General features: G+C 40.2%; 1 protein-coding gene across 7 annotated transcripts in view; it reads right to left on the bottom strand.

Annotated features, from left to right (window-relative positions):
• TNKS2 (tankyrase 2) overlaps positions 1 to 7,950 on the bottom strand; it is a 56,024-nt gene extending 48,074 nt beyond the window's left edge. For 3 of the 7 annotated variants that reach the window (XM_036438545.2, XM_036438547.2, XM_036438546.2), the window contains exon 1: positions 7,427 to 7,948. In XM_036438545.2, the coding sequence (XP_036294438.1) occupies positions 7,427 to 7,625 (199 nt within the window). In that variant the 5' untranslated portion in view covers positions 7,626 to 7,948. Of the gene's footprint in view, positions 1 to 7,426 lie in introns of all 7 variants that reach the window. The other 4 variants (XR_004988085.2, XM_045581900.1, XR_004988084.2 and 1 more) reach the window with 2 other exon arrangements.
• Between the last annotated feature and the right edge of the window lie 18,850 nt (positions 7,951 to 26,800).

Here is a 26,800-nt window from a genome sequence, read left to right as displayed (position 1 = left end):
CCGGCTGGTGGCCCCCCTCTGCAGGGTGACCGGCTGGGCGATTAGGGGTGTGGATGGAAAGGGGAGGACCTGCTGGTTACCTGCCTTGGCTGGCTTAGGGGCAACTCCTGCACTGGATGTCTGCCCCCTGGTGGTCAGTGCATGTCATTAGTGACCGGTCGTTCCACCATTTGGTCGATTTGCATATAAGGCTTTTATTATATAGAATAGTTACAAACAGTCCAAGACACAGATAAATTCTACTTCTATAACTTTGTATCAACATGATTCCTCAGCCATTAAGATGTCTGAAACCTATCTGGAGACTGACAGCAAAGATCAGCATGTTTCAAAGTCACATTGTGGAACCAGTTTGGCTCAGTGGATAGAGCGTCGGCCTGAGGACTCAAAGGTCCCAGGTTCGATTCCGGTCAAGAGCATGTACCTTGGTTGCAGGCACATCCCCAGTGGGAGGTGTGCAGGAGGCAGGTGATAGCTGTTCGATGTTTCAAAGTCACATTGTAAGGACTGTAACATGTGAGTAGAGATCATGTTGGCATGCTGAGAGTAGATGAAGAGTCTGAAACATTAAAGCCATTTCTTGGCATAAAAGGAAATTAGAGGGGGCGAGTATGTAGCTATTTAAAATTTTAAAATCTTCCACTGTTAGGAGTTTAATGAAACTTTTAGATTCAAGATACTTCCTAAACTTTAAAGGCTAATCCCTGATGAAATCCCCATTCTTATAGTCTCAAAAATAGCTCAAAGTATCTGTTCAGAGCTCATTTCTTGAGGAAAAATTGTTTTGCAGGTTTTTTCCCCCCTGATCATGTTCTTACTGGCCAGACAGAACATGAATAGGCATATCCTTAGAATCAATGCCAACCTCCATATTCTAAGGATCTCTTTATAAAGGAATCAGAAGTCTAAAGTTAGTAATCATGGCTGCTCAATATATATTGTGGTTTATTTTATAATTATGGAAGAGCAGTCATCTTTAAACACTGCTCAATGTCTATGTATGAAGATATAAATGAAATCACTCATTGTTGAATCTACTATAAAAAACTAACAATGAAACAAAACAGGAATATTTGGAAAGCATATTTGCTGATCAATAAAATATTTGTGTCACCTAATGGCATGTACTGTGTCCTGTTTATTTCTGTTCACTGGCCAAAACCAGAATCTAGCATATAGGACTTAATAAACAATTGTTTAGTACATGTCTATATTTTGAAATAGTAAGCAAATGACCCTCAGAGAGAATATGGAGCTGATGATTTGTGACCACAAAGAAAATCAGTCTATTCAATTTCTTTTGTCAAGTTTCATCACTATCTAGTGCCATCAGTTTTAGCAGTTCCAGGAACTGTTTTGCTAACCATAACTATTATTAATAGCATCATATTTTGCTGCTATACTGGAACATCCTTTCAACTGAATGGCTTCCAAAAAAAACTATAAACCAGTGGAAGTCACTACTGAAAAATCAACTTAAACTCTCAGAAAACCTTACTGAGAGCTGCCACCTCTCAGTTTTTACAGTCCGAAGACAAGATGATTTAACTGGTGTAATCCTATATAATAAAAGCTCAATATGCAAATCTGACCGAATGGCAGAATGACTGGTCGGCTGGGGGGGGGGGGAGGGGAGGAAGGGCCTGCAAGTGGGCAGCGCCAGGCCAGCCAAGGTGGGTGCCAGTGGGCAGAGGGAGAGGATAGCAATCAGTGGTGGTGGAGGGGTGATGGGGGGCAGGGCTGGAGCTGCCCCCTGGTGGTCAGTGCGCTCCCACAGGGGGAGCACCATTTAGCCACAAGCCGGGCCGACAGCTGGTGAGCTCAGCGGAAGTGGTGGGAGCCTCTCCTTCCTCTGTGGCGCTAATGATGTCTGACTTCGGCTTAGGCCCGCTCATCCCCACCCCCCATCAGTTGGACATCCCAAGGGCTCCCGGCCTGCAAGAGGGCACAGGCCAGGCTAGAGGACCCTCCATCCCCCGAATTTTTGTGCACCAGACCTCTAGAATGAAATGATAGTGATGTCTTGACAAACTAAAGGTAAGCTGGAGTCATACACAGCTTTATCAGAAAAAAATACTTAGAAACAGGAAATATCAATAAATGCAATGAAAGAGAGAAGGCTTGTGTAGTCTGGGAGATTGGATGCATAATCAAGCAGTCTTAGGCTCTTGTCAGGATTCTTGTGAGATTTTCCTGAGGGATGTCATTTTAAACTTACTAATAATTTTAGTTAGCAGAAACCAAGAAAGGTATTTTCCACATATAGTATTTCTTTTGAAAGAGGAATACAAGTTAGAAGGTTTTGCCCAGTTCAACTTGGGACAATATACCATTTATATGATCAGACTAAGAGAAACTTGGAAGAGAGTGCCATGACCTCTGGACTGATTAAATTCTATCTATCTAAATGGGGAAGTACATACTCCAAACTAGTTGTTAACGAAGTAAATCGCCTACCTCTAAAGTCCAGCAAGAGTTGAGGAAAAAAGTGTAGCTCAAATCTCGATAATATACAGGGAGATCTGTTAAGTCAAGAAAGATTCTGAATTCCTAAATATACTGGTGTCTATTTTATACTAGAGGCCTGATGCACAAAATTCGTGAATGGGTAGGGTCTCTAGGCCTGGCCAGTGATCAGAGCCGATCTGTAGGGTGACTAGCGAGATCAGGGGTCCCCCTGCTGGCACCTGCGTTGGTCAGCCTGGCAACACCCATTCGCTGGCCCCGGCCCCTGGCACCTGCTTTGGTTGGCCTGGGGCCTACAGGTGGGGGGAAGCTCCTGTGTTGAACATCTGCTCCCTGGTGGCCAGTACACATCATAGAGACCAGTCGTTCAATTTGCATATTAGGCTTTTATTATATAGGAGTTGGATTTTCTACTGATGTAGGATTTTACTCACCTCCCTTTACACACACACACACACACACACACACACACACGTGCACACAGCAAAAAAAGCAATCTTGGAAACAATAATGTCTAGTTCTAGTCCTAGATAAGGAATGTGGGTACATTTTATGAATCTCCCATAATTATGATGTTGGCTTATAGACCATAGAAGGAAATACTATTGAAAAGTTATTGGATGTCTTTAAAAGTACCACTATCAGAAAGGATATGAACAGCAAGTATAAAAGCTATTATATCTTTGATAGCTGAGTTGTTAAAACCTTTAGCTGGGGGAATCATTCCACTTTGTTATACCAGTCAGAGTTTGACCTGTTGGTTCAATTGTATATCCTATGGAGAAATCCTTTCTACAACATCTCTGAAAGATGCCAACCCAGCCAATTCTATAGCTAAACAGATTGTTAAAGGGAATCTGACTCCCTGCAACTTTCCATCTACTGGTACTTGTTTTGACTGAGCTGAAGCTATACAAGTCATATCCATTTACTTTTCTACTGGAATGTCTTAAAATATGTGAAGACAGTAACACTGTGTGACCTTAGTCTTTCATCTCTAGAATAAGTAATTCTAGTTTTCATCTGTTTCTTGTATAATAAATTCCAAATCACATAATTGAATACAATAATTGAAGTTCAGTCTGACTGGTCCAATGTACAAATACAGAACAGTAACATAACATACTACAAATACAAAACAACTGTTACCTTGCTTATGTAGAACTCTACAATGCAAGGTCTTTTCCAACTTGTCATTCTTTTATATATACATGTATATAGAACTTAATAAACATTTGTTGCTTAGTGATGTCTAATATTTTGATATGTATATCATCTTCTGCCACGATTTCCATATCTAAAATTCTTGAACCTGATAATAAATGGTTCTGCACATTTCTCTGCTGAATGATACCTCATTGCACTTCCCAAAATATTTGAAACTCTCAAACCATTAAATTTTATTTTATCTGCCCCAGTTCTAAGATCTTAGAGAATGCTACGTATTTCTTTGGCTATGACGGACAATAAAATGACTTTCTCCCAAAGTTTCTGTCCCTCTTCTTTATTTTTCAGAAACAAGTTCAGAGCAGCAATAACTTTACTGAAATCTGCTCTTTTCTAGGGGATTACACTGTCAAGCATTTCAGATGCTATTGTTTTTAGCAAAATTAAAGCTACAGCCTCTCTACCACCAACTTGCCTCTAAAAGTTTTGAGACATGTCACAAAAAATTTATTCATATCCTCTGTATGAGGGGTGGGGTGTGGGGGTAGGGAGAGAATAAGGAGGGAAGGGAGATGGTGGTGGTGGGACTGAAGAAGAAACAGTTTTTTTTTGTGTGTTTTTTTTAAAAATAAAAATGACTTCTTAAAGTATACTTATCTATAAGGATTGTAATCCAGTTCATAAAAAAAAAAAAAAAAATTCACCTAATAGAGGAAAAGTTCCAGTTTATGTTGATTGCATTTTTCATTAACAGAACTCCTTTGGGGAGGGCAACTGATTATTCTTTCAACTAAATGTTTTAGATGAAAAGACACAATTTTTTCTGAAACTGTTCTTCTATCCATTTTCCTTGATCTGCACAGACTTATTCCTGTTCCTTGGACATCAAAGCAAAAAGACAAAAATCATGTTCCCCTCCCCCACCCCCAGTAAAACCTCCAAACTTTAATTAGCTAAAAAACAAACAAACAAAAAAAAAACACCTGTTTTCCTCCATTGCTAACTCTGTAATGTACAAGCCAGAGAGACAGCTTGGTCAGGCAGCTACATAGTCTCACCACCTATGTTGAGCTTCCAATGGCATGTTTAGATGCACATTAACATGACTGATAACTCACTGTCCGGGGATATATAATGTATTCTCCATATTATAAAAAGAAAATGAAGCTGGATGCATTTATTTAAAAATTAAGAAAACAAGTTCTCTTCCATCATCTAATAATTTAGATCAAATTTACAAAGCTAATTTAAAAGTTTTTTTGTGTGATGTGGCATTTGCAACTTCTACATAATTTGGGGAAGGACTTTAAATTTAAAAATTTTTTTAAAAAGTAAATTTATTTTTCAATTATAATTGAAATACAGATTATTTTTATTTGTACAACACAGTGATTAGACAGTTACACATGAAGTTATATGCTTGCTTTAAAAAAACATGTGTGTATGTATATGTATGTGTGTATATATATATATATATATATATATATATATATATATATATATATAACTTTGATTTTAGAGAAAGAGAGAGGGAGAGAGATTGAAACATCAATGATGAGAGAATATCATTGATTGGCTGCCTCTTGCATGCCCCCCACTGGGGATCAAGCCTAAAACCCGGGCAAGTGCCCTTGACCAGAATGGAACCTGGGACCCTTCAGGCTGCAGGCTGAAGCTCTATCCTCTGAGCCAAACCAGCTAGGGCTATGCCTGGTTTTAAATGCAAGACTTTAAAGCTCTGGTATATGTAAACCATTAGCAATTTTTATTATTCTTTTTTATACCTCAAATTCTTAACTGTATAATCTGTACCTGATAATGTGGAAAACTGTGAGGGGTGGGCTTGTTCTAAAATAAATTTTCCATTTCAGTCTGAATAAACCTATGTACAATAGAAAGTACTTCCCAAAATGTTGGGGCAGACTGAGGTTGGAATGGTGGGGGAGGAACAAAATCAATAAGAAGCTAATCCCATAATCTTAAACCTCTAAATATTCCTATTTTCAGATATGAACTCATTAATACATCAAATTCTTGAAAGGTAGCAACTAAGATCTTCCTTGGTTATTTTTATCCCACAGATCAAGTGAACAGAATCTAAGTAACACTACCCTTTGGATTACATATCAGTTGGTTATGGCAGTTTGTCCAATCAGTCGTTTAAATGTTGACTATATGGTCAAACAGGACAATCCAAATTAGCTGAGGAAAGGCAGCACTGCACACCAAAATTTTAGGCAAAATAGCTAAACAGCTGGGATTTGACTTGAGCATTCTTAATCTCTTTCTGCTGCCCACAGGCTGTTTCTAGTTCTCTCACCAACAACCCCTCAAACCTCTCTTTAAAAAGGCTCCCCATTGGGAACCCAGCGAAGTTGTAATTAGTCAAGAAAGCATACCTCCTAGTAATATTTACGTTTTAAAACTGGTAGTAAGAGTAATGTCTGTGAACAAGGAAATCTTTCATACACTCCTTCTTTGCACATCATTTCTATTCCAAAAGAAGGGAGTGCTTTAAAATATAGTCTTCTGTTTCTTAAAAAACTATTTTGGCCTGGCCTGATAGCTCAGTTAGTTAGAGCATCAGCCCAATATGACAAAGTTGCAGGTTCAATCCCAGATTGGGGCACATACAAGCATCCACCAATGAATGCATAAATAAGTAAAACAACAAATCGATAATTTCTCTCTCTCTCTCAAACCAATAAAGAATTATTTTAAGCAATCAAGTAATACATCAAATAAAACATCAGGATCATCAGAAATATGAAACCCTAATTCCATTTTCCATTATGAGAACAGGGATAGTCACGATCTTTACTAAAAGTGAAAAGTATAGAAATAAGCTGAGTGTCTCATTTCTAGTTCTTTTAAATTCTTCAATGAAATGTAATATGCTTCTATCATAAAGTGAACCTAGTAAATACTGAAAGTCATTTAAACGATGTAAATCTCAGAATGAAGCAAGGTCAGTCCCAATGTAACTCTAGATCCAAGCTAAATTATCTGCACTATTTTTCCTCTCATTCTATTACTTTTCCATCCCAAGGGGTGTGTGTGTGTGTGTGTGTGTGTGTGTGTGAGAGAGAGAGAGAGAGAGAGAAACATCACCATCCGGATCCAGCCTATAAATCAGACCTCAGTTCTCCCGATTTTGACCATTTCCAGTACTAATAATCTCTCCAGAAACTTGCTATTGACTACCTGGATAAACCCATTCGTGCAAATGTGTCAATGGCCCATCAAGAGGCTCCTTCTAAAATTACATCATTGCATTTTACACAGGCCTTTAACATCTTAACCAAAGGATTGGTAAAAATCATAGCGGAATTTGCAAGAAGGGCAGATTTTGGAGGTCTACCTTTGAGATCACAAGGTCTACCACGCCCCCCTCTTTCTTGTGTGCAAGAGGGGCCTTCTGGGGGAGCAAGACCGGAAGTTGATGCGAGTACGGTAGATACAAAGCAAAGCCACAGAACACACACACCTTCTGGTGAGGTGTGTGCGGCACGCTCCCTCCAGCCCCTGCCCCAACCTCCTCAAGTACCCCCCTGGAGGAGAACGGGAAGCCCCGGCCCGGAGCCCCGCCCTGATAGCTCTAACTGAGCTATCAGGCCAGGCCAAAATAGTTTTTTAAGAAACAGAAGACTATATTTTAAAGCACTCCCTTCTTTTGGAATAGGAATGATGTGCAAAGAAGGAGTGTAAGAAAGGCCGGGCAGAGGAGCCCGCGAGCCCGGCGCGCAGGTGGGGTTGGGCGCGAGGCGCAGCGGGGCGGCGACGCCCGGGTTACCTGCGGCGAAGTGGAGCGGCGTGGACTTCCTGCCCGCCGTGTCGCGGCTGTTCACCTTCTCGGGCGTCACCAGCCTCTTGACCCGCTCCACGTCCCCGTTGCGGCACGCCTCGAACAGCTCGCGGGCGGCCGGCTCCATGGCCTCCGCCGCCGCGCCCGCGCAGGCCGCGCCCCCGCCGGCGCAGCGGCGGCCCGACATGATCCTGGCCGCCGCCGCCGCCGCCGCCGCCAGCAGCAGCGCCAGCAACGGCAGCAGGAGCCCGGGCCCCGCGAGCAGGAGGGCGAGGCCCCCGGGAGGAGACGCACTCAGGGCCCGGGCCGCTTCAGCTCCCTCCGGTCACCGGGGTCGGCGGCGCAGTCCCATGGCCGCGCCGCCGCGCGCGCCCCTCGCTGGGCCTCGCGACCTCCCCCACGCACCGACTGCCCCCGCGGCGGCGGCGGAGGCAGCTCGGAACCGGACGTTCGAGACCAGAGGCGACGCGGCGGCGGAAGCGGGGAAAGACCCTCCCGCCGGCGCCGCGCAGTCCTGGGAGCGCGAGTGACGTCGTGCGACGCGTGCGCAGTGGGCGCAGCCCGGCCGGCCCGGGGCGGCGAGCGAGGGCGCGCGGAGGGGCTTGTGGGAAATGTGGCCGCGGGAGGAGGAGAAGGGGTCTCGGCCCACCGCCATCTTTGCGGTGGGTTTCACTGAAGTAGAACGGCTCTGCTTATTGTCCTTTTTTTTTTTTTTTAATTTTATAAAGCGTGAATTTCCTCGGCGGATGGCCTTACTCCTGAATTTCCTTTCTTTGTTATGCCGAAAAGAGCCTTTGAAAGCGTCCTCTCCTCCCCTCCCCCCGCGATCTTGCATATTATTTTGGAATTCTCACTATGGAAGTTTCTCTCTTTTTTTTCCAGCTTCCACAACAATCCCTTTCTCCTGGGGGACTTAGCTTCTGCTTTCCTTCACTGTTTCTTCCCTGCTCTCCACCTGATGGGAAGTTTGGGTGCGCGGTCCCAAGGTTATTTTATTGAAATTAGGAAGGCAATGGAAGTTTGTTCCGATTCTAAATTAATTGCGAGGTATGGCTCCGGTTAATTATTCTTTCCATAGTTGAGTTATTAGCTGAGAACCTATCCAATGGCCACAGGAAAACCAGTATTATACTGACTTAGCTGAGGTGTGGATGTATGGGACAAAGGTTAGTGAACTGCAAAATAAACTCCTCCGTTGCCTGGACTTCTTTAACCTGTTTTTCAGGTTTTGTTTGGAAATGTTGCCTCGCTACTGTGCTAAAAGATAGGGGATGTACACTTTTGGCAGCATTTTTATAAATATGAAAGTTGTGAAAACATGTATCCATTGGAATCTATATGTATAAAAGGCTAATATGCTAAGTGTCTGTCTGGGTAATGACATCATGTAGCAATGCCCAGCTCCCTCTCCCTGGCAACTAGCCTCCTCGGAGTTTCTTCACAACTTGCCCAGGAGCACAACCTGCTTTATAGGCAGGTGGAAACATTTAGCCAAATGTCTGTGAGGCTTTTTCTGTGCCTTATCTCATTTGATCCTCACAGAAGTCCTGGAGTAGGTAGATGGGAGACTCGATGGAATCCTATTTTCTTTTCATTAGCTGGAAAACAGATTTAGAAAGCTAAGGAATGTGACCTGACTGAAAAAGAAGAAAGAAATGGTGAACTTCACTGCACAGAATATAGTCAAACACTGCTGCAGTTAAATATTTCACTCTTTGTTCTCCCTGTGTGATCTACAATAATAATCTGCTTCATGTTGATATTGACTGCTGTGTTCTGACAATTACCTGAAAGAGAAGTTGGGGTGCTTCACTGGGCTGGAAAATGTTTAGCTAAATCAGAAAGCAGGTCTAATTAAGCAAGTTTATTCTATATCTATAAAAGGCTATGTTGACTTGCACATGGCGCAATACATATAAAGCTCTCGCTGTGCCAGTCGCAAGCATGTGCTTCTATCTGTCGTCGATCGTGAATTTGGTTGACACTTCTATTATAGAGAAAGGGCAAATAGCGATGTTAAAATATTTTTTCTAATTTCTTTTCAATGTGCACAAATTCATGCACTGGGCCACTCGTCTATATATATAAAAGCTTAAGCAACCATTACAACAGAACAACCCCAAGGACCAGTTGCTATGATGTGCACTGACCACCAGGGGTAGATGTTTAATGCAGAAGCTGCCCCCAGCCTGTAGGTCCCAATGGCTGATGGAGCCTTCTGGCCAACCGCCTGGTCCCTCCCTTTGGCTGGCAGGCCCCCATTGCCCAATCGGGGCTGGTAGGCAACCTCCTGGGTCCCTCCCCCAGTCCCTTCCCCCCTGCTAGCCAACCTCCTGGTCCCTCCCCCTGGCAGGTCCGGTTACCCAATCAGGGCTGGGCCCTGGGCTGAGATGGGGAACTGGGGTTGGGTGGCGGTGGTGGATACAAGTGGTGAAGGAAGGAGGGGGGAGATGGGGAGGCAGGGATGCTGGGAACCTGATTAGCCCTGATTGCCAGCCAGGCCGAGGGACCCTACCTGTGCACAAATTTTGTGCACTGGGCCACTAGTTATTTATAATAGCCAAGAGGTCAGAGCAACCCAAATCCTGTCATATGCTGAACCTGTCATACGTGAACCTTGAGGACATCATACTAAGTGGAATAAGTCAATCCCCCTTGCCTCCAAATACTGTATGATTCCACTTATATGAGGTGTATTTGCTAGTTAGGGTTGCCATAATAAATCCCACAGAATACTAGTCGGTGGCATTTTAAATAACAGAACTTAATTTTCTACAGTTCTTGAGACTAGATATCCAAGATCAGGGTTGGCAAGTCTTATTTCTCCTGAGACCTCTCTTACTGACTTGCAGATAGCCTTCTTGCTGTGTCCTGATAGAGCCTCTTCTCTAGTCATATGCATTCTTGGTGTCTTTGTGTCCAAATTTTCTTGTAAAAGGAAGCAAGTCAGATTCAATTAGGGCTCACTCACATGGCCTTATTTACTCTTAATTTAATTTTTAAAAATATATTTTTGTTGATTTCAGAGAGGAAAGGAGAGGGAGAGAGAAACATCAATGATGAAAAAGAATCATTGATCGGCTGCCTCTTGCATGCCCCCCTCTCCCCCCACTGGGGATTGAGCCTGCAACCCAGGCATGTGCACTTGACTGGAATTGAACCTGGGACCCTTTAATCCGCAGGCCAATGCTCTATCCACTGGGCCAAACCAGCTAGGGCTTAATTTCATTTTTAAAGGCATTCTCTCCAAATATAATCACATTCAGAGCTACTGGGGGTTAGGATTTCAACATGAATTTTGGGGGAGGGTATTATTCAGTTCATAACATGATGCAAAAATAGAAGCAAAAAGTTGAATAATGGTTAGTTACCAGGGGCTGGGGAGAAGAGGAAATAGGTTTATTGTTGAACAGGTATAAAGATTCAGTTTTGCAGCATGGAAATTTCTGGAGATCTGTTGCACACCATGAATATACTTAACACTACTGAACTGTACATTTAAAATGGGTAAGATGGTATTAAAATGCAAATAAAGTTGGATATCTTCATTGTTATGGTCTATTTGCATTTTTCTATTGGGTTGATTGGTGTTTCAGGTTTCTAAGGATATATTCCTAGTAGTGGGATTGCTGGGTCAAAAGGCAGTTCCATACATCTCATCCTCCCTCCCCCTCACCCTTTTTTAAAAATATAAATCAGCTGCCTCTGTACATCCCTTACTGGGGATGTGCCTGCAACCAAGGTACATGCCCTTGACCGAAATTGAACCTAGGACCTTTCAGTACGCAGGCCAACGCTCTATCCATTGAGCCAAACCGGTTTTGGCAGGAATAGAGATTTAAAAAAGACTATAAATAAATAAAAATTTTTAGAAAAATGAGGCTTAACCTGGATGAATAATACTAACTTGCCATGAAATTAATATTTTTTATTCAATGCTATACACATGAGATAAAAAAAATTCACCAAGATATAACACTTTTTGAAGGAATTCTATTTTTATTTTATAATATTTTAGTTAGATTGTCTATACCAATTTGAAATAAATGAAATAAATTTAACATTTTCCTTCAATCTTTTTTTTAAATGGCAAATTATTTTATTAGGTTAATGCAGAATACATTTAATAACATTTCTATTTCTCTGAAAAACTTAGCAAGTTTATTTTGCTCCAATCTTAAATAAAATTTGTCTTCAACATGCTTTATTAATATTTATTTTTAAATTATGTATATATATTTTTCTCATTTGTTTCTTGACAGCTCAATGACAAGTTCTCGTAACTTATTTAAATTCATAATTTGCCATCGGGCATGCTAATTACTACATAGTTGGGATTTAGAGAGCATCATTTATTTGATTTTTAAAAATGAGAAATTTTCCTATTCAGCAATATAACTTTCCGGAGCATAACCAATATTTCACTGAAGGGGAAGCTCTAAAACTCTGTGGTTAGGGGTTGTACATTTAGCACGATAGATTAACTTGTGGCAGAAAATTGTACTCTTTAAGAATAACTAGAGAAGTTGGTTTTTAAAAAAATTCTCTTTATGCACATTGGGAAGCTGCTAAGACAAGTAAGTATTTGAGAGGTCAAGATTCTGGAGAGGGGAAAACCATAAAGAGCTGAACTAACATTCCACAGCCATGTTTTTCCATGGGGAATTTCACAATTCTGTGCTCAAGGAATGTGCTGGTAACCAATTAAAGTCTTGGGCAAAGGGAAACCATCTGCTGAAAGGCAGAGAAACCATCAGAGCTATGCTGTACTGTGGGAGTGATGAGATCCGGAGGCAGAAAGAACTTTGGGAGAACTGCAGCTTAAGCTTGAGTCAGCTCAGTCCCTGATTGGACTAAGGCACTGGTTGGCAAACTGCGGTCCCTTGAGTGTAGCTCTTCCACAAAATACCACTTTGGGTGTGCACGTACAGTGCGATTGAAACTTCGTGGCCCATGCGCAGAAGTCCATTTTCAGTCTGGGCAATTCTATTTTGAAAAAGTGGTTCAAGGGGCCAAAGAGCCGCATGTGGCTCTTGAGCCGTGGTTTGCCGATCACTGGACTAAGGTGATCCGGTCTAACTTTGCCTCTCCAGGAGGGGAAATGGTGAATGCACTCTGGAGATTTCCTCATTCCAGAGCTTCTACAATTTTTCAACACAATATCTAAATGTCAATCAGAGAGTACCAGGCATACCAAGAAATAGAGAAAAATGATGAAAATGTAAGAAAAAAACAGGTGATTCAGAGTTATAGATACCAGTCAAATATTAAATATAACTGTGATGAGTATATTTAAGAAAATAGAGCCTAGCCTGTGTGGCTCAGTGGGCATATGCCTGGGTTGTGGGCTCAATTCCTGGTGTGGAAGACAGCCAATCAACGATTCACTCTCATCACTGATGTTTCCATCTTTCTCTTCCTCTCCCTTCCTCTCTGAAATATATATATATATATGAAATATAGAAAACAGAGAAGAAGAAAATAGATTAAGAAAAAGAGAATTTCACCAGAAACAAACAGGACATAGCAAACAGATGTAACATACATATAATGAAAGATTCAGGAGACAAGGAGTAAAAGGGGGAGCAAATGATCCAAGATGGAAAAGGAAAGTACAGAAAAAGTGAAGGGCAATGAAAAGCTAAAAATATGGGTGAAAATGAATGGACTTTGACCTATAAAAGAACAATAATGTTCTTTGAAATTTAAAATATATGGAATGAAATGCATAATACAAATACCACAAATGGCAGGAATTGGTAAATTGAGTTTAAGTGTTCTAAAGTCCCAGCATTGTCAGGGAAGTAGTAAAAGTAATAATTAATTTAAGGCTGTATTGAGGGTTAAATTGTATTCCTCCAAAAAGATATTGATATTCTAATTCCAAATACCCAGAATGTGACCTTACTAGTATTTGGAAATATGGTCATTGCAGGTATAGTTCCTGAAGTAGAGGTGAGGTCATACTGCAGTAGGGTAGGACCATAATCCAATATAGTATGCTTACAAGAAAACAGTCATGCCCTGGCTGGTTTGGCTCAGTGGATGGAGTGTTAGCCTGTAGACAGAAGGGTCCTGGGTCCGATTCCAGTCAGGGGTACATGCCCAGGTTGTGGGCTTGATCCTCAGTTGGGGGCATACGGGAGGCAGCTAATTGATGATTCTCTTTCATCAGTGATGTTTCTATCTCTCTCCCTCTCCCTTCCTCTCTGAAATCATTAAAAATATATTAAAAAACAAAACAGTCATGTGAAGACACAGATATAGAGAGAATGTCATATGAAGATGTTGGCAGATATCTGAATGATTCCTCTATAAGCCAGGGATGCCAAGGATTGCTGGCTATCACCAGAAACTGTGAGAGAGGCATAGAATAGTTCTTCCTCAGACCCCTTCAGAGGAAGGGAGAGGGAGAGAGAGTTAGAAACATCGGTGAGAGAGCAAAATCAATCAGCTGCCTCCTTTACACTCCCCATCGAGGATGTGCCTGTAACCAAGGTACATGCTCTGACTGGAATCGAACCTGGGATCCTTGAGTCTGCAGGATGACGCTCTATTCACTGAGCCAAACTAGTTAGCGCTAAACTCCTTATTCTTTAAGGAAATTCTCAGATGTTGCTTAAGGCTACAAACTCAAAACAAGTACTAAATAAGTCCTGGAGATCTAATACACAGTATAGTGACTATAGACAATGATATCTATCTATCTATCTATCTATCTATCTATCTATCATCTATCTATCATCTATCTATCTATCTATCTATCTATCTATCTATCTATCTATCTATCTAAAAGCCTAAGCGACCATTACAACTGAACAACTGGAATGATTGGAATGACCAGTCAACCAGTCACTGTGATGCACACTGACCACCAGGGGCAGACGCTCAACACAGGAGCTGCCCCCTGGTGGTCAGTGTGCTCCCACAGGGAGAGCGCCATTCAGCCAGAAGCCCAGCTCACAGCTGGCAAGTGTAGCTGCGGTGGTAGGAGCCTCTCCTGACTCTACAGCAGTGCTACTGAGTGGAGATGGCAGTGCAGCAGGCCAGGATGAGTGGGAGTGGTGCAGTGCCGACTTGGACCCCTCCTGGCCTCCTGCCGCTTGGCACACTGCTATATCCCTCAAGGGATGTCCAACTGCCGGTTTAGGCCCAATCCCTGTAGGCCAGCCTTTCGAGAGGGTACAGGCCAGACTGAGGCCCCTTGCCTGCACAAGTCTGTGCACCAGGTCTCTAGTTGTATGATGATAATCAAACTTGCTAAGAGATGATTATTCTAGCCACTAAATATAAATGATAATTATATAAAGTGATAGTGGTGCTAATTATCTCTACAATGGCAATTATACTATAATATATAAGTGGAACAAGTTAACATGTTATAAATGTTAAATTTACATAATGCTACAGGTCAACTATATTTCAATTTTTAAAAAGAAAAATTTCAATATGAAACAAACAAAATTTCTATTTTTTAAAAGTAAATCACACTTTTGACATTTATTGACTTTTTCCAAATGAGGCCTAAAAAATAGAATCATAAAAGCGTTGCCTGAGTAAGTTTGCTAAATGACTGCATGTATACTTATCTTCATAAAAGGTAATTTTTAAAACTTGCAAATTGCCGCAAGAGGGCATTACTCTCACAGTTCTTGATAAAGTCCGCCATCTAGTGGAAATAGTTCTACTGATTTTTTTAAAGACTGGCAAATATAATAGAATGAATGTGAACCTTCAGTTCAATTGCAAACTGTAATGCTGGTTTAAGGCTTAAAAAGAAATTAAAAAGTATTCAGTGTTCACATACTTCCTTGTCTTATGTCCAGGTCTGGTATTTTTATTAGTTATAGTTTTCTGTCTTTTGTTTCTTTTCATGGTACTTCTGTTCCCAGTTTTAAAGCTTTGGAAACATTTTGAATTCCTTCCTCTGCCTTGTACATGTCTAACTTGATGTCATTGGCCAGGTTTTATTAGTTGTTTCCTCACCGAATTTCGTCCCCTCTCCCACCCCCATTCATCATTGTACTTCAAGCTTTTAGCATTATTTCTGAACTCCTGAAATAGCATGATTCGTCCCTCAGTTGTCTTCAGTCTGTTAAACACTGCTACAGCCTTGACCCTCACCCCTCCATAGTGTGGGAATGTTACTCTATACTGAGTCTCCAGTGAGTTTCTCATTGTCTTCTGGGTCCATTAGTCTAACACTCAGTGACTCAGTACCCTTCACAGCTCATTTTTCTTTCTAATGCTGTCCCACTCATGTTCTGTATGTTTTTCTTTTAGCTCAACTGGTCTGATAATTGGTATTAAACAACATGCTTTTACTATTTGGACTACAGCATTGCATGCCTGTTATTCTCAATAGCTTGAATCCCCTTGCTCTTACTCTTACCTAAGCCCCTCCTTTCCTATGAATGGCAAACCTTTGCTCTTACTGCTGTTTCAACCCTTCATGCTGTTGCAGTAAATATGATCTATACCAATTATTTGTCATTTACTACTCAGTATTATTTCGTCCATCCTTTTCTATGTTTGAATCTTGTATTCCTGACTATATTGTCAACCTCTGAAGACTGTGAGCCATGTTGTATGCTTCTTTTTACCCTTGCATGTAGCCTTGTACCGCCATTGTTGACAAGTGCATTAAAATCTGAAAGCAAGTTTTAAAAAATAAAGCATATTAAAATTATCTATAATAATAAAAGCATAATATGCTAATTAGATTGGACGAGCTTCTGGATGAAGCTAGGGCTGTGAGGGAAGCCTGGGTCCCAGGTGCCAGAGGGAAGCTGGTGCCAGCAGCTGGGGGAAGGAAGGCCTACTCTTGCATGAATTTCATGCATCGGGCCTCTAGTTATAATAATCTCTGACAAGTTTGATCATGCATGACCTGAACTATAGTTTATTTTATTTTAATTTTTAAAAATTAAATTATTATCTTTGTACATATACCATTGCCCCCCCCCCCCCCAATACATGTCCTCCCTCCCTAGAGTTTTGTGTCCATTGGTTGTACTTACATGCATGTATAAAAGTCCTTCGGTTGATCTATTATCTCCCCCAGATCTCCCTAACCTCTCCTCTGTAATTTGACAGTCTGCTTGTTGCTTTACTGTCTCTATATCTATCTTTTGGTTCTTCAGTTTATAATGTTCTTTATCATCCATAAATAAGTGAGGTCATGTGGTGTTTCTCTTTCATTGACTGGCTTATTTCACTCAGCATGATGTTCTCCAATTCCATCCAGGTTGCTGCAAATGATGAGAATTTCTTCTTTTTTATGGCAGCATAATATTCCATTGTGCAGATGTACCATAGTTTTTGGATCCAATCATCTGCTGACGGGCACCTAGGCTGTTTCCAAATCCTAGCTATTGTAAATTGTGCTGCTATGAACACAGGGGTGCATATATCCTTTCTGATTGGTGTTTCTAGCTTCTTGGGATATATTCCCTATGCACCCCTATGTTTAGATTTTTAAAAAATTGATTTTAGAGAGGGAAGAATAGAGGGGGTGGGGAGAGAAAAAGAGAGAGAGAAAGAGAAACAGCAAACTGAGAGAGATATGTACATTGATCAGTTGCCTTCACTATGTGCTCCAACCTGGGATAGAACCTGCAACCCAGGCATGTGCCCTGACCAAGAATCAAACCCGAGACCCTTCAATGCATAGGACGACGCTCCAACCAACTGAGCCACACCAGCCAGGGCTGTAGGTCAGATTTTATGCAGAAGTTTTTTTGTTTTTTTTTCTTGTTCTTTATTTTCTTCTACACTAGAAAAATGCAAATTCACAATTATAAGTCACCAGAAGTGGGAGCTAATGTTTACAGACTTTGTCAGATAGTTTTGGATTTTTTGATTGGATACAGATTCAAAGTGTTGGAGAGATTTTACTCTGAACAGCACATTTGGTTTTCTTCTCAGTCAGATGCTATTGTTTCAAACATTTGGATGTCTAATAACACACTCTTTGGTTGTATGTGGCTCTAAGAAATATTACTTGATATTCTGTTGTAGCATCTGGTTGTAATGTTAAAATATGCCCAATTGTATATCATAGATTTCTTTCTTTGAAGAGTAAAGAGAATCAAGTGCTGGCAGAGTGAAATTATTGACTATTGAATCATTTTTCACTACAATTCAGTTTTCTTATGAAATATCAGTCCTTTAACCTCAGCATTATAAAAATTATGATATTTTTAATCTTAAAGACAAGAGGTTCTGGCTAGACAAGATACCAGGTATATTTCTGAGACATACAGTTTAAGGAATCCACTTGAAATTTTAAAAATGGTCTTTATAGCATGGTCAGAATAGATCATCCTATTCAGGGTAGAATGATATTTTATTCTATGTCTTCAAAGTTTAAAACTGTGCACTTGGGGCATTTACCCCACTCACCCTTTTGAAAAAAAAAAAAATGTCCTGCACCCTTTCATCATGTATTTGCTTTGCATATATATCTAATCTTTTCAGATAAAGTTGTTCCAAGCAAGTTTGGACATATCTGATCTAAAAAAAAACCCTTTGCTTTTGAATTTGCCTTTGAAAAGGAGCTCTAAAGGACTGATTTATAACAGATGTTATATTTTCCCCAAATCACAATAATTAGAAACAAAGAGCTCCAAGCCTCAAACCAAAATATAAATGGAATAAGAAATGAAATGAAATATGCTGTATAGTACCATTTAAAGTAAAATCACATGTACATGACTTAGTTTGTAAGAATGCCTATAAACAAAAAGATACTTATTTAACTAATTGCTACAGAGGAATGGAAGGGATGCTCACATATGTCTCTCTTGGCTCTTGTAGTAAGAGTGGAAATTTAGGAATGGGGAGGGGTTTGAAGGAAGTTCCCTAAATTTTAAGCACTGAGCTAGGTATTCCATATATAGTCTCTCACTAAATCTTCACAACAGCCTCTAGTTTACAAATTAGGAAACCGAGAGCCAGAAAAGCTAATCATGTCACATAGCTTTTGAGTGGTGGAATTGGGACTCAAATCTTGATTAATTCTTAGGAAAGGGATAATGAAAAGCATGGATATGCTTGAATCTCTTTGGTCTAGTCCTCACACTAGACAACCAATGCTTACATAATGTAGATGTTGGTGGGAGTTATTTATTATTTCTATAATGTCATATTGTATCTTAAGAAAAAAAATCAAACCTAGAATATGAGAGGAACTTAACCTGTAATTAGAAGCATCTTTTTTTTTTTTTTTTTTTCAATTCTCCTAGCTATGTGGTATTTTTCCATGGTCTTTAGAAAATATTTGTTACTCTATAACTGTGTTAAAAATAGAAAAACCAGTCCTCTGGTTTGTGCATATAATGCTGCAATCAAACTGAAATCCTACTTTCCAGCTAGTTACTCATTAAGTAGAGAATATGATAATCTGAGATTTGACATTGGAATTGGTTAAAGTTGAAGCTGGAACTCTGGATTGATTGTCTATTAAATTCATGTCATCGATCCAGTGGGAAAAAGTTTATAAGGGTTAAATTTTGTTATCATAATGTGATATTGGCATAATGTGAGTATGCAACCTTCCAAAATAAAAATTTCCTTAAAAAAAGTTAACATTTCTCCTTAAAAGCACTTTATAATGAATGCTAACCATACCTGCATTCAGATTTATAAAGAAATAAATGATCTATTGAGTCAAATCCTATTCATATACAGTTTTTATATATTGACCTTAAAATTTCAATTACAGATCATCCACAATTCACTTTAGTTTTTAAAATTTCTTTTGTTTAAGTAGAGGACAGGAAAAAAATGATGCTAGGGAACAACAACAACAACAACAAGGAAAATGGGAAATGCTATAGTTACTGGTGACAAGAAATGTTTCTTTTAATTGAATGGGGAAAGAAAATAGACCAAAAAGAGAAGTGAAAGTCGGAATGACTCACCTTTGGTAAGGGGACATCAGTAACATAAATTTCTCTCTTACTTTGTTATAAAATATTTCAAAAAGTGAAGCGTCTTGGTGAAATGTGGGTACAAACTGAGAAACAATAAAACATTTGTGTTTTTTTGTTTTGTTTTTTTTCTTTTGGATGCGATATTTCCAAGGCTACAAACCCAGCCTGGAAAAGCTTACTTGGTATGTTCTCTGCCAAAGACATCACCTAATGGCTACAATAAAGAAAGCAGGCAGTGTCCACAGTGGGAGAAGAGTTTTGTCTTCCTTTTACATCATAGACTGGCACCCTTTTAAAATTAGGGTGCCAGAGTTTCTCCTCCCTTCCCTTTGGCATGTTGAGGCAGCTCATGACGAGTGCCTTTGGCTATGGCTCCTACACTGAGAGGGAGCAGGGGAGCCCATAACACTGAAGTGGAGGAAGAGGCAGGAAGCAGACCGCCATAGGCAGCAGGAAGGTGGGCATGTGTCGGTAATCAATTTTGGCACAGCATAAATGCTGTTGGGTGCCAATTTATGTTCTGACTTAAAACACATATTTTTGATTTGATGGTGAGGGTAGTAGTGGTGCTGGGTGAAAGGGGAGGAGTAGAACTGGGTAATGGTCGTAAATGTCTAATCAAATGAGTTTTTGTGAAGGAAAGACTTTACTGTGAGAAATTGGTTAAACAGGTGGAATCCTGCAGAATTTCCTAAAAGGAGGATTTGGTTCTTCATTTATTGATGCTGCTTATAGTTATCCTACCTTACAACTAAATCCAGGATTTATCTTTAGCCTGATAGCTTTCTGATAACTCCTGAAATATGAGACATTTATGTTCAAACATTCATTGGCCAGATGGTCATGTAAACTGGCAGGATAGCCCAGCTGGTGTGGCTTAGTGGCTGAGCATTGACTTATGAACCAGTACGTCATGGTTCAATTCTTGGTTGGGGCACATGCCCGGGTTGTGGGCTCCATTCCCAGTGGGGGCATGCAGGATGCAGCCAATCAATGATTCTCTCTCTCTCTTTCTTGCCTCTCCCTTCCTCTCCAAAATCAATAAAAACAAACAAATATTAAAAACAAACAAACTGGCAGAACAGGGCTCTGTTCTCTTTCCATTCAACAACTATTCATCTCATTCTTAGTGTACTAATTGAAATGCGGAAGATTTTTAAAAAGTACAATGCATTCTAGGGGATTTATTTGTGAGCAGGAAAGTTTGAGTCTAGTAAGGGAAATCATCTATAACTCACACAAAACGGTTTATAGTGTTATGTATATTTGAAAATGCTTGAGTCTAAAAACTATAAAATGTGGAAGATCAGATATGGGCACAACTACCGTATGACAGACAGAGTGAAGTGTTTGATGTAAACGTACAATGAGTGCTGTGGGAGAACAGAGCGTTGGCATATGGGATCCTGAAGGAAATGGTATTAGATTTGGATCTTTATAAACTGATGTCACGTGGAAACATGGAGGAGGAAGGGAAGAGCAATCTCTGGGAAGCAAGATTGACAGCACCAAACTGAATCAGCTTTCTGGTTATGCAAAGCTTGTGAAATTTAATTACACTGTGAAACCCACATAGGGTTTTCATTATCACTGGCCTTTAATGACTTGCAAATCAAGGGACAACTATAGTACAACAAATAGGAATCTTATGAAATGGTGGCTTGCTGAAGGGTAGTTGCTAATCATTCTCTTCCTGCTGGCAAATTAGCCAATTCAGTTCTTGGCAGGGATACAATTTCAACAATCATTCTCCATGTAGTACACTTTTTTTTTTAAGTCATATCCTTGAGAATAATCAATCCTGCATTTTTTTAATATATATTTTATTGATTTTTTAAAGAGAGGAAGGGAGAGAGATAGAGAGTTAGAAACATCGATGAGAGAGAGTCATCGATCAGCTGCCTCTTGCATACCCCCCACTAGGGATATGCCTGCAACCAAGGTACATGCCCTTGACCAGAATCGAACCTGGGACTCTTCAATCCGCAGGCGGACGCTCTATCCATTGAGCCAAACCCGTTTCGGCTCCATGTAGTACACTTGTTAAAATGAGTTAATACAACTCCCTTATATAGACATTTCTATGATTATATCTTATGGAAATAATAAAAAATGTGGCTAAATACTTAAGTATGAGGATAATAATCATAGTATTAGTTATATAAATGTTGGAAAATTTGTCCATATTTAATGATATAGCAAATGGTAATTGTTTAATGTTTCAAGATAAAAACCACATATGAAAAGGTGATTTATAAAATTGTTTATACAACTTTTGCCCAGTTTTGGATCATCTAATTAACAAAGGAACTTTGGTTGAGGAAATGAACCAAATTGATTTGGTAATGGAAATACCATTTTCTGATAACAATCTTGCCAAGATAATGTGTGCTTTCCATTTAATGGAAAAATGTATAAAACTATTTTTTCCTGTATTCTGGTAACATGGCTTACTGAGATTCCCCTATTTTACCTTCTTTCATCACTCTAAGAACATATAAATACAGGACAAAATATTGCAACAAAAAATTAAAATGCAGCAGAGGAGCTCAAAATAAAAAAGAGAATTCCATGGGAGCCAAAAACAATGAGAGAATGTTAAACCAGATGTGTAACTTCATCATTTGATATGACAATGGCTCAGGAAAATAAGTGGGAAGGGACTAGTAGTTGGATTTCATATTTATGTTCATTTGAGGACAGAAGATGTGGCTTTGGTCCCAGAAACTTCAATCTAAGAGAGAACATAAGGTAACAACTCAGTGACATTTGTAGAAACAAATACCAAATTTCTCTTTAGCAACACTTCTGTATCAGGATACATAGAATTTCTATAGGCAATGCCCTTCCCCAGGTCCATTTACTCCCCCCCCCCCCAAAATCCCTGTAATAATATGCCTACAGTAAAAAACCCAAACCCATAAGGAAAGAACACTCTATGAGGGAGAGTCAACAGATCAACAAACAAATAAAATTGGCAAATCTATTATTTGAGATCAAAGGCACTATTACTTATTTATAATTACAAAATAAATAATCCTATGTAATAAAAGGGTAATATGCGAATTGACCCAACAGTAGAAGGACCAGTAGCTATGATGCACATTGACCACCCGGGGACAGATGCTCAACACAGGAGCTGCCCCTGGTGGTCAGTGCACTCCCACAGGGGGAGCACTGCTCAGCCAGAGCCCCGAAGCCAGACTCACAGCTGTCCAGAGCAGAAACATTGGTGGGAGCCTCTCCCGCCTCTGTGGCAGTGCTAAGGTTATCTGACTGATGGCTTAGGCCTATTTCTCAACCTCCAAAAGGCTCCCGGACTTTAAGAGGGCTCAGGCCGGGCTGAGGGACCCGAGTGCATGAATCTCTCATGCACTGGACCTCTCATCTATATATAAAAGGCTAAGCAACCAGGCGACAGGCCAACTGGCTGGTAGGTATTATGCGTACTGACCACCAGGGGGCAAGTTGCTCAACACTGGAGGTGCCAAGTGACAGCAACTTTGCAAGTGCCCTCTCACATTCTGGGACCCCTTGGGGGATGTTGGACTGTTAGTTTCAGCCTGATCCCTGCAAGCCAGGCCAAGGGACCCCACCTGCCAGAGAGACCCAGCTCACTTTGCAGATGACCTTTGAGCCCTGGCGCTGCCCCAGGTACAGCTAGCTGGGGAGGGACCATAGGAGACTGGTTCCAGGGCATGTCCAGCCCATCTAGCCCAGTGCCACTCCGCTGGCCACCTTCTAATCAATTTCCTTTCAATGTGCATGAATCGGTGCACTGGGCCTCTAGTGAAGTAATGAAAACTACAATAAAAGGATGGGACAGTATGACAAAAAAAGAACTTTTGGATTTGAAAATGGTTCATTGAGGCAGTTTAAACATTTAAAAACTTTATGATCTAGGTAAAAACTAGACGATGGTTTCATGATATCCAAAGATCATACTCTCTGGGTTGCCTTTGCAGGAGTTGGGATAGTTTATGTTGCACCATCCGTATTCTTAGTTCCCACTCTCACTTTCTGTCTTTATGTAATTCTAATGACATGAGTAGACGGGAGGACCAGTGAACACTAACAGCGAAATGTGCTGTTTCAAAAATGGGATGGTTGTTCCTTCATCCTTGATCTCTTCAGCACTATTTTAAAAGTATTCTAACAAAAGAGCTACAAAAGTGGTGTAATGCCTTTAAATTACTTACTTAGTACAACATTAACTTCAATCAGAGTAGTTTAAAACTGGTCATCACTGTTTGGCATAGTGGATAGAGTCTTGGACTGCAGACTGAAGGGTCCCAGGTTCGATTCTGGTCAAACACATTCCTGGGTTGCAGGCTCCATCCCCAGTAGGGGGTGTGCAGGAGGCAGCCAATCAATGATTCTCTTTCATCACTGATATTTCTCTCTCTCCCTCTCCCTTCTTCTCTGAAATCAATAAAAATATATTAAAAAGCCAAACCAAAACAAACAAGCAAACAAAGAATCAAACTGATCAGCAACTCTGCAGAGACAGGAAATTTGAGTTACAAAGTCCAGAGGTGTGAATGGAAGGCTGGGGGCCAAATCCAGCCCCCAGATATGTTTTATTTGGATACAGAGTATTAATAAAATAATTTTTGAATTAGTTGTCTATTATTAGAAACTGAGAGATTTCACATAAACACACGGATTTCTGACTTGAGAAGCTGGTTTATCCATGGTGCTGCAATCTGACAGCATGAAGAGAATGGATACCTCTGGTTGGCAACAATGAGCTGCAACTAAGCAGCATCGGCCACCTTCCCCAGTTCTTTCCAGACCCTTCAATTCCCTCTCAAGTCTCCAGCACTGTGGACCAGTATCAGTGCTGCTTATTATTACACTTGAAGTGTATGATTGTACAGGTCACACCACCTGCCTTTCTTCATTCTGTCCACAGTGATTCTGGGAGTCAGCACAAATTATATGACTAGAAGCTGGGGTCAAGTTGAGGCTGGGCTCAGATGCTGCAATCTGACAGCATGGTGCTGCAATCTGACAGCATGACTCTTGCTGAGTCCTCAAAGGTTTAAATGCTTCATTCATTCATTCATTCATTCATATATTCACTCATTCATACCTTCATTTATGACACATTCATTGAGCAACTATGGTGTGGCAGGCATGGGGACCAGAAGTTGCAGGTCCCACTTCAAGAAACTCAAAATTTAGTAAGAAGATCACACTATGGGAGATGAAGAGTGGGGAGGTTAGTGGTTATCTCTAGACTCTGAGTAGGGTTGCCAGATTCAGCAAATAAAAATATAGGATGCCTGTTATATGTGAATTTCAGATAATGAAACAATATTTGGGATATGCTTTTATTAAAATGGATTGTTTTGTTTACGTGAAGTTCAGATTTAACTGGGCAACTCAGTCTAGGGCACCTGGGCCTCTGTCTAGTCAATGACTTGGTTGGTAACCTGAATTGTTCACCTTTGGAAAAAGGAAGCCTTTTTCTCTTAGAAATTCCTGGTCAAGCCAAGCTCCTGAGTGATGTTTGGCCTGCCTGCCTGATGAAATCCAAACATAAATGTTGCTCATCTTAAAGTCTAACCACTACCTACAAATGGTAGTCAATAGATGGAGATCTGCTAATAATCCTAAAGTATAAAAATTTAGGAGACACCTCCTGAGAATTGGTAGCAGAACAAAACACTTGTTTTTTTTTTTCTCCAACAAAGCACAAGTTTATTAATACTGGGCAAAATTATTTGAGTCAAAAGTAAGGTTATATGTTCTATTCTTTTTAAAAAAAATATATTTTTATTGATTTCAGAGAGGAAGAGAGAAGGAGAGAGAGAAACATCAATGATGAGAGAGAATCATTGATTGGCTGCCTCCTGCATGCCCCATGTGTCCTGACCAGGAATTGAACTGTGACCTCCTAGTTCATAGGTTGATGATCAACCACTGAGTCACACTGGCCGGGCTACATTTTCTATTCTTGAGGAGACGTAATTAAAGTTTAAACATGTTTACTCAAGGGTTCTAAGGACAGGCAATTTGCAAGGAATTGGTGAGGAGATGAGTATGACATCAAATTTAGAATCTAATGTTTATTTGTTTTTGAGAGACATTTTCTAACTCTATAAAATGCCATAGCTACCCAATCAAAATAATCATAAAAATAGCCATTTCTTATTGAATACTTATTAATACTCTTTGTATTGATAGATGCCATGGCAAGCATTTTTTTATATGCCGTATTCCATCTAATTCTGTGGAAGTATAAGTATGGTCCCGTATTCCTTCCATAGAAATAAGGAAATTGAAGCTTGAAGGGGTCAGTCCTGAGAACAGGGAGGTCCCTCCAAGGTCACACCATGGTGATGGGCTTGGTATTGAACCCAGACTGGGGTGTCTTACTCTGCATTCTGGGTCTTACCTGCTTGACTTTGTCAGTGATTCAGTCCCATCGGTTGGGGACTCATCAGCAAAGTCGCAGTGAAGTCCTTTCAGGGACTGAAGAGAGTGGATGTTTTTGATGCTGTTATTGTCTGTGAATTCCTTTGTGAGGAATTACTGGTCTTTTCAGAAGAAAATAGATAAGAGCACCCTGACTACAATGAGTTTAAGGTCCCTGAAAGATGTGGATTTTAGACTCTCTTATCTAAAAAACCTATATGTTAAAAAGGCTGTCTAATCTTTAATTCCCTAGCTTTTTAGATGTAAAGAAATGAAAGTTTTATTTTAAGGAAAAAATAACAACACACACACACACCCCAACAACACACATATTAAAATCTATTACTCGTTAAGAAATTGTGTTATTTTGGTTATGTCCTTTTTCAATGGAGTGTGCCCTAATTTTAAAGGTTCTTTTCTTGGGTGACACCTTGGGGTATGGAAGTGTTCTGTCAGGGAACTTCTTTCCTTTTTCCAATTATGTCATTTCCCTGCACTTGGACCAGCCTGATGCTGCATTAAGCTGATCTCAAAGGGATCTCTGAAGGACAAAGTGTACAAAAGAGTAACCCACTTGAAAATCTTTAGGCGTAATTATCTTCCAAGAACTACCTCAATGTGAAAAATAACAAAACAAGAACAAACAAGCAAAAAATAAAATTTTTATAAAACAACTATTGGCCATTAAAATTTTTTTTTCAACACACACACACACACACACACACACACACACACACATATTTATTCAGATAGTCAGTCAATAGTGCCAGTCATTGTCCCAGGTGCTGGCTTTTACCCATGAGCAGAACAAGCCCCATAACCTTATGCAATTGCATTGTAATTGGGGCAGACAGAGAAGTATAAGAAAATTCTATAAAATATTAATAAGTGATGATAAGTGGTATGGAGGGAAATAAAATACAGATGGGGAGAAGGGCTCAGGGAAGGTCCGAAGGAAATGAGAGCATCAATCATGTGAATATCTGAAGAAAGAGTGTTCCAG

Source organism: Pipistrellus kuhlii, unplaced genomic scaffold, assembly GCF_014108245.1.
Source record: "Pipistrellus kuhlii isolate mPipKuh1 unplaced genomic scaffold, mPipKuh1.p scaffold_m20_p_15, whole genome shotgun sequence".
NCBI lineage: Eukaryota > Metazoa > Chordata > Mammalia > Chiroptera > Vespertilionidae > Pipistrellus > Pipistrellus kuhlii.
Note: the sequence above shows the minus strand (reverse complement) of the source record. Positions and strands in the feature narration are given on the sequence as shown.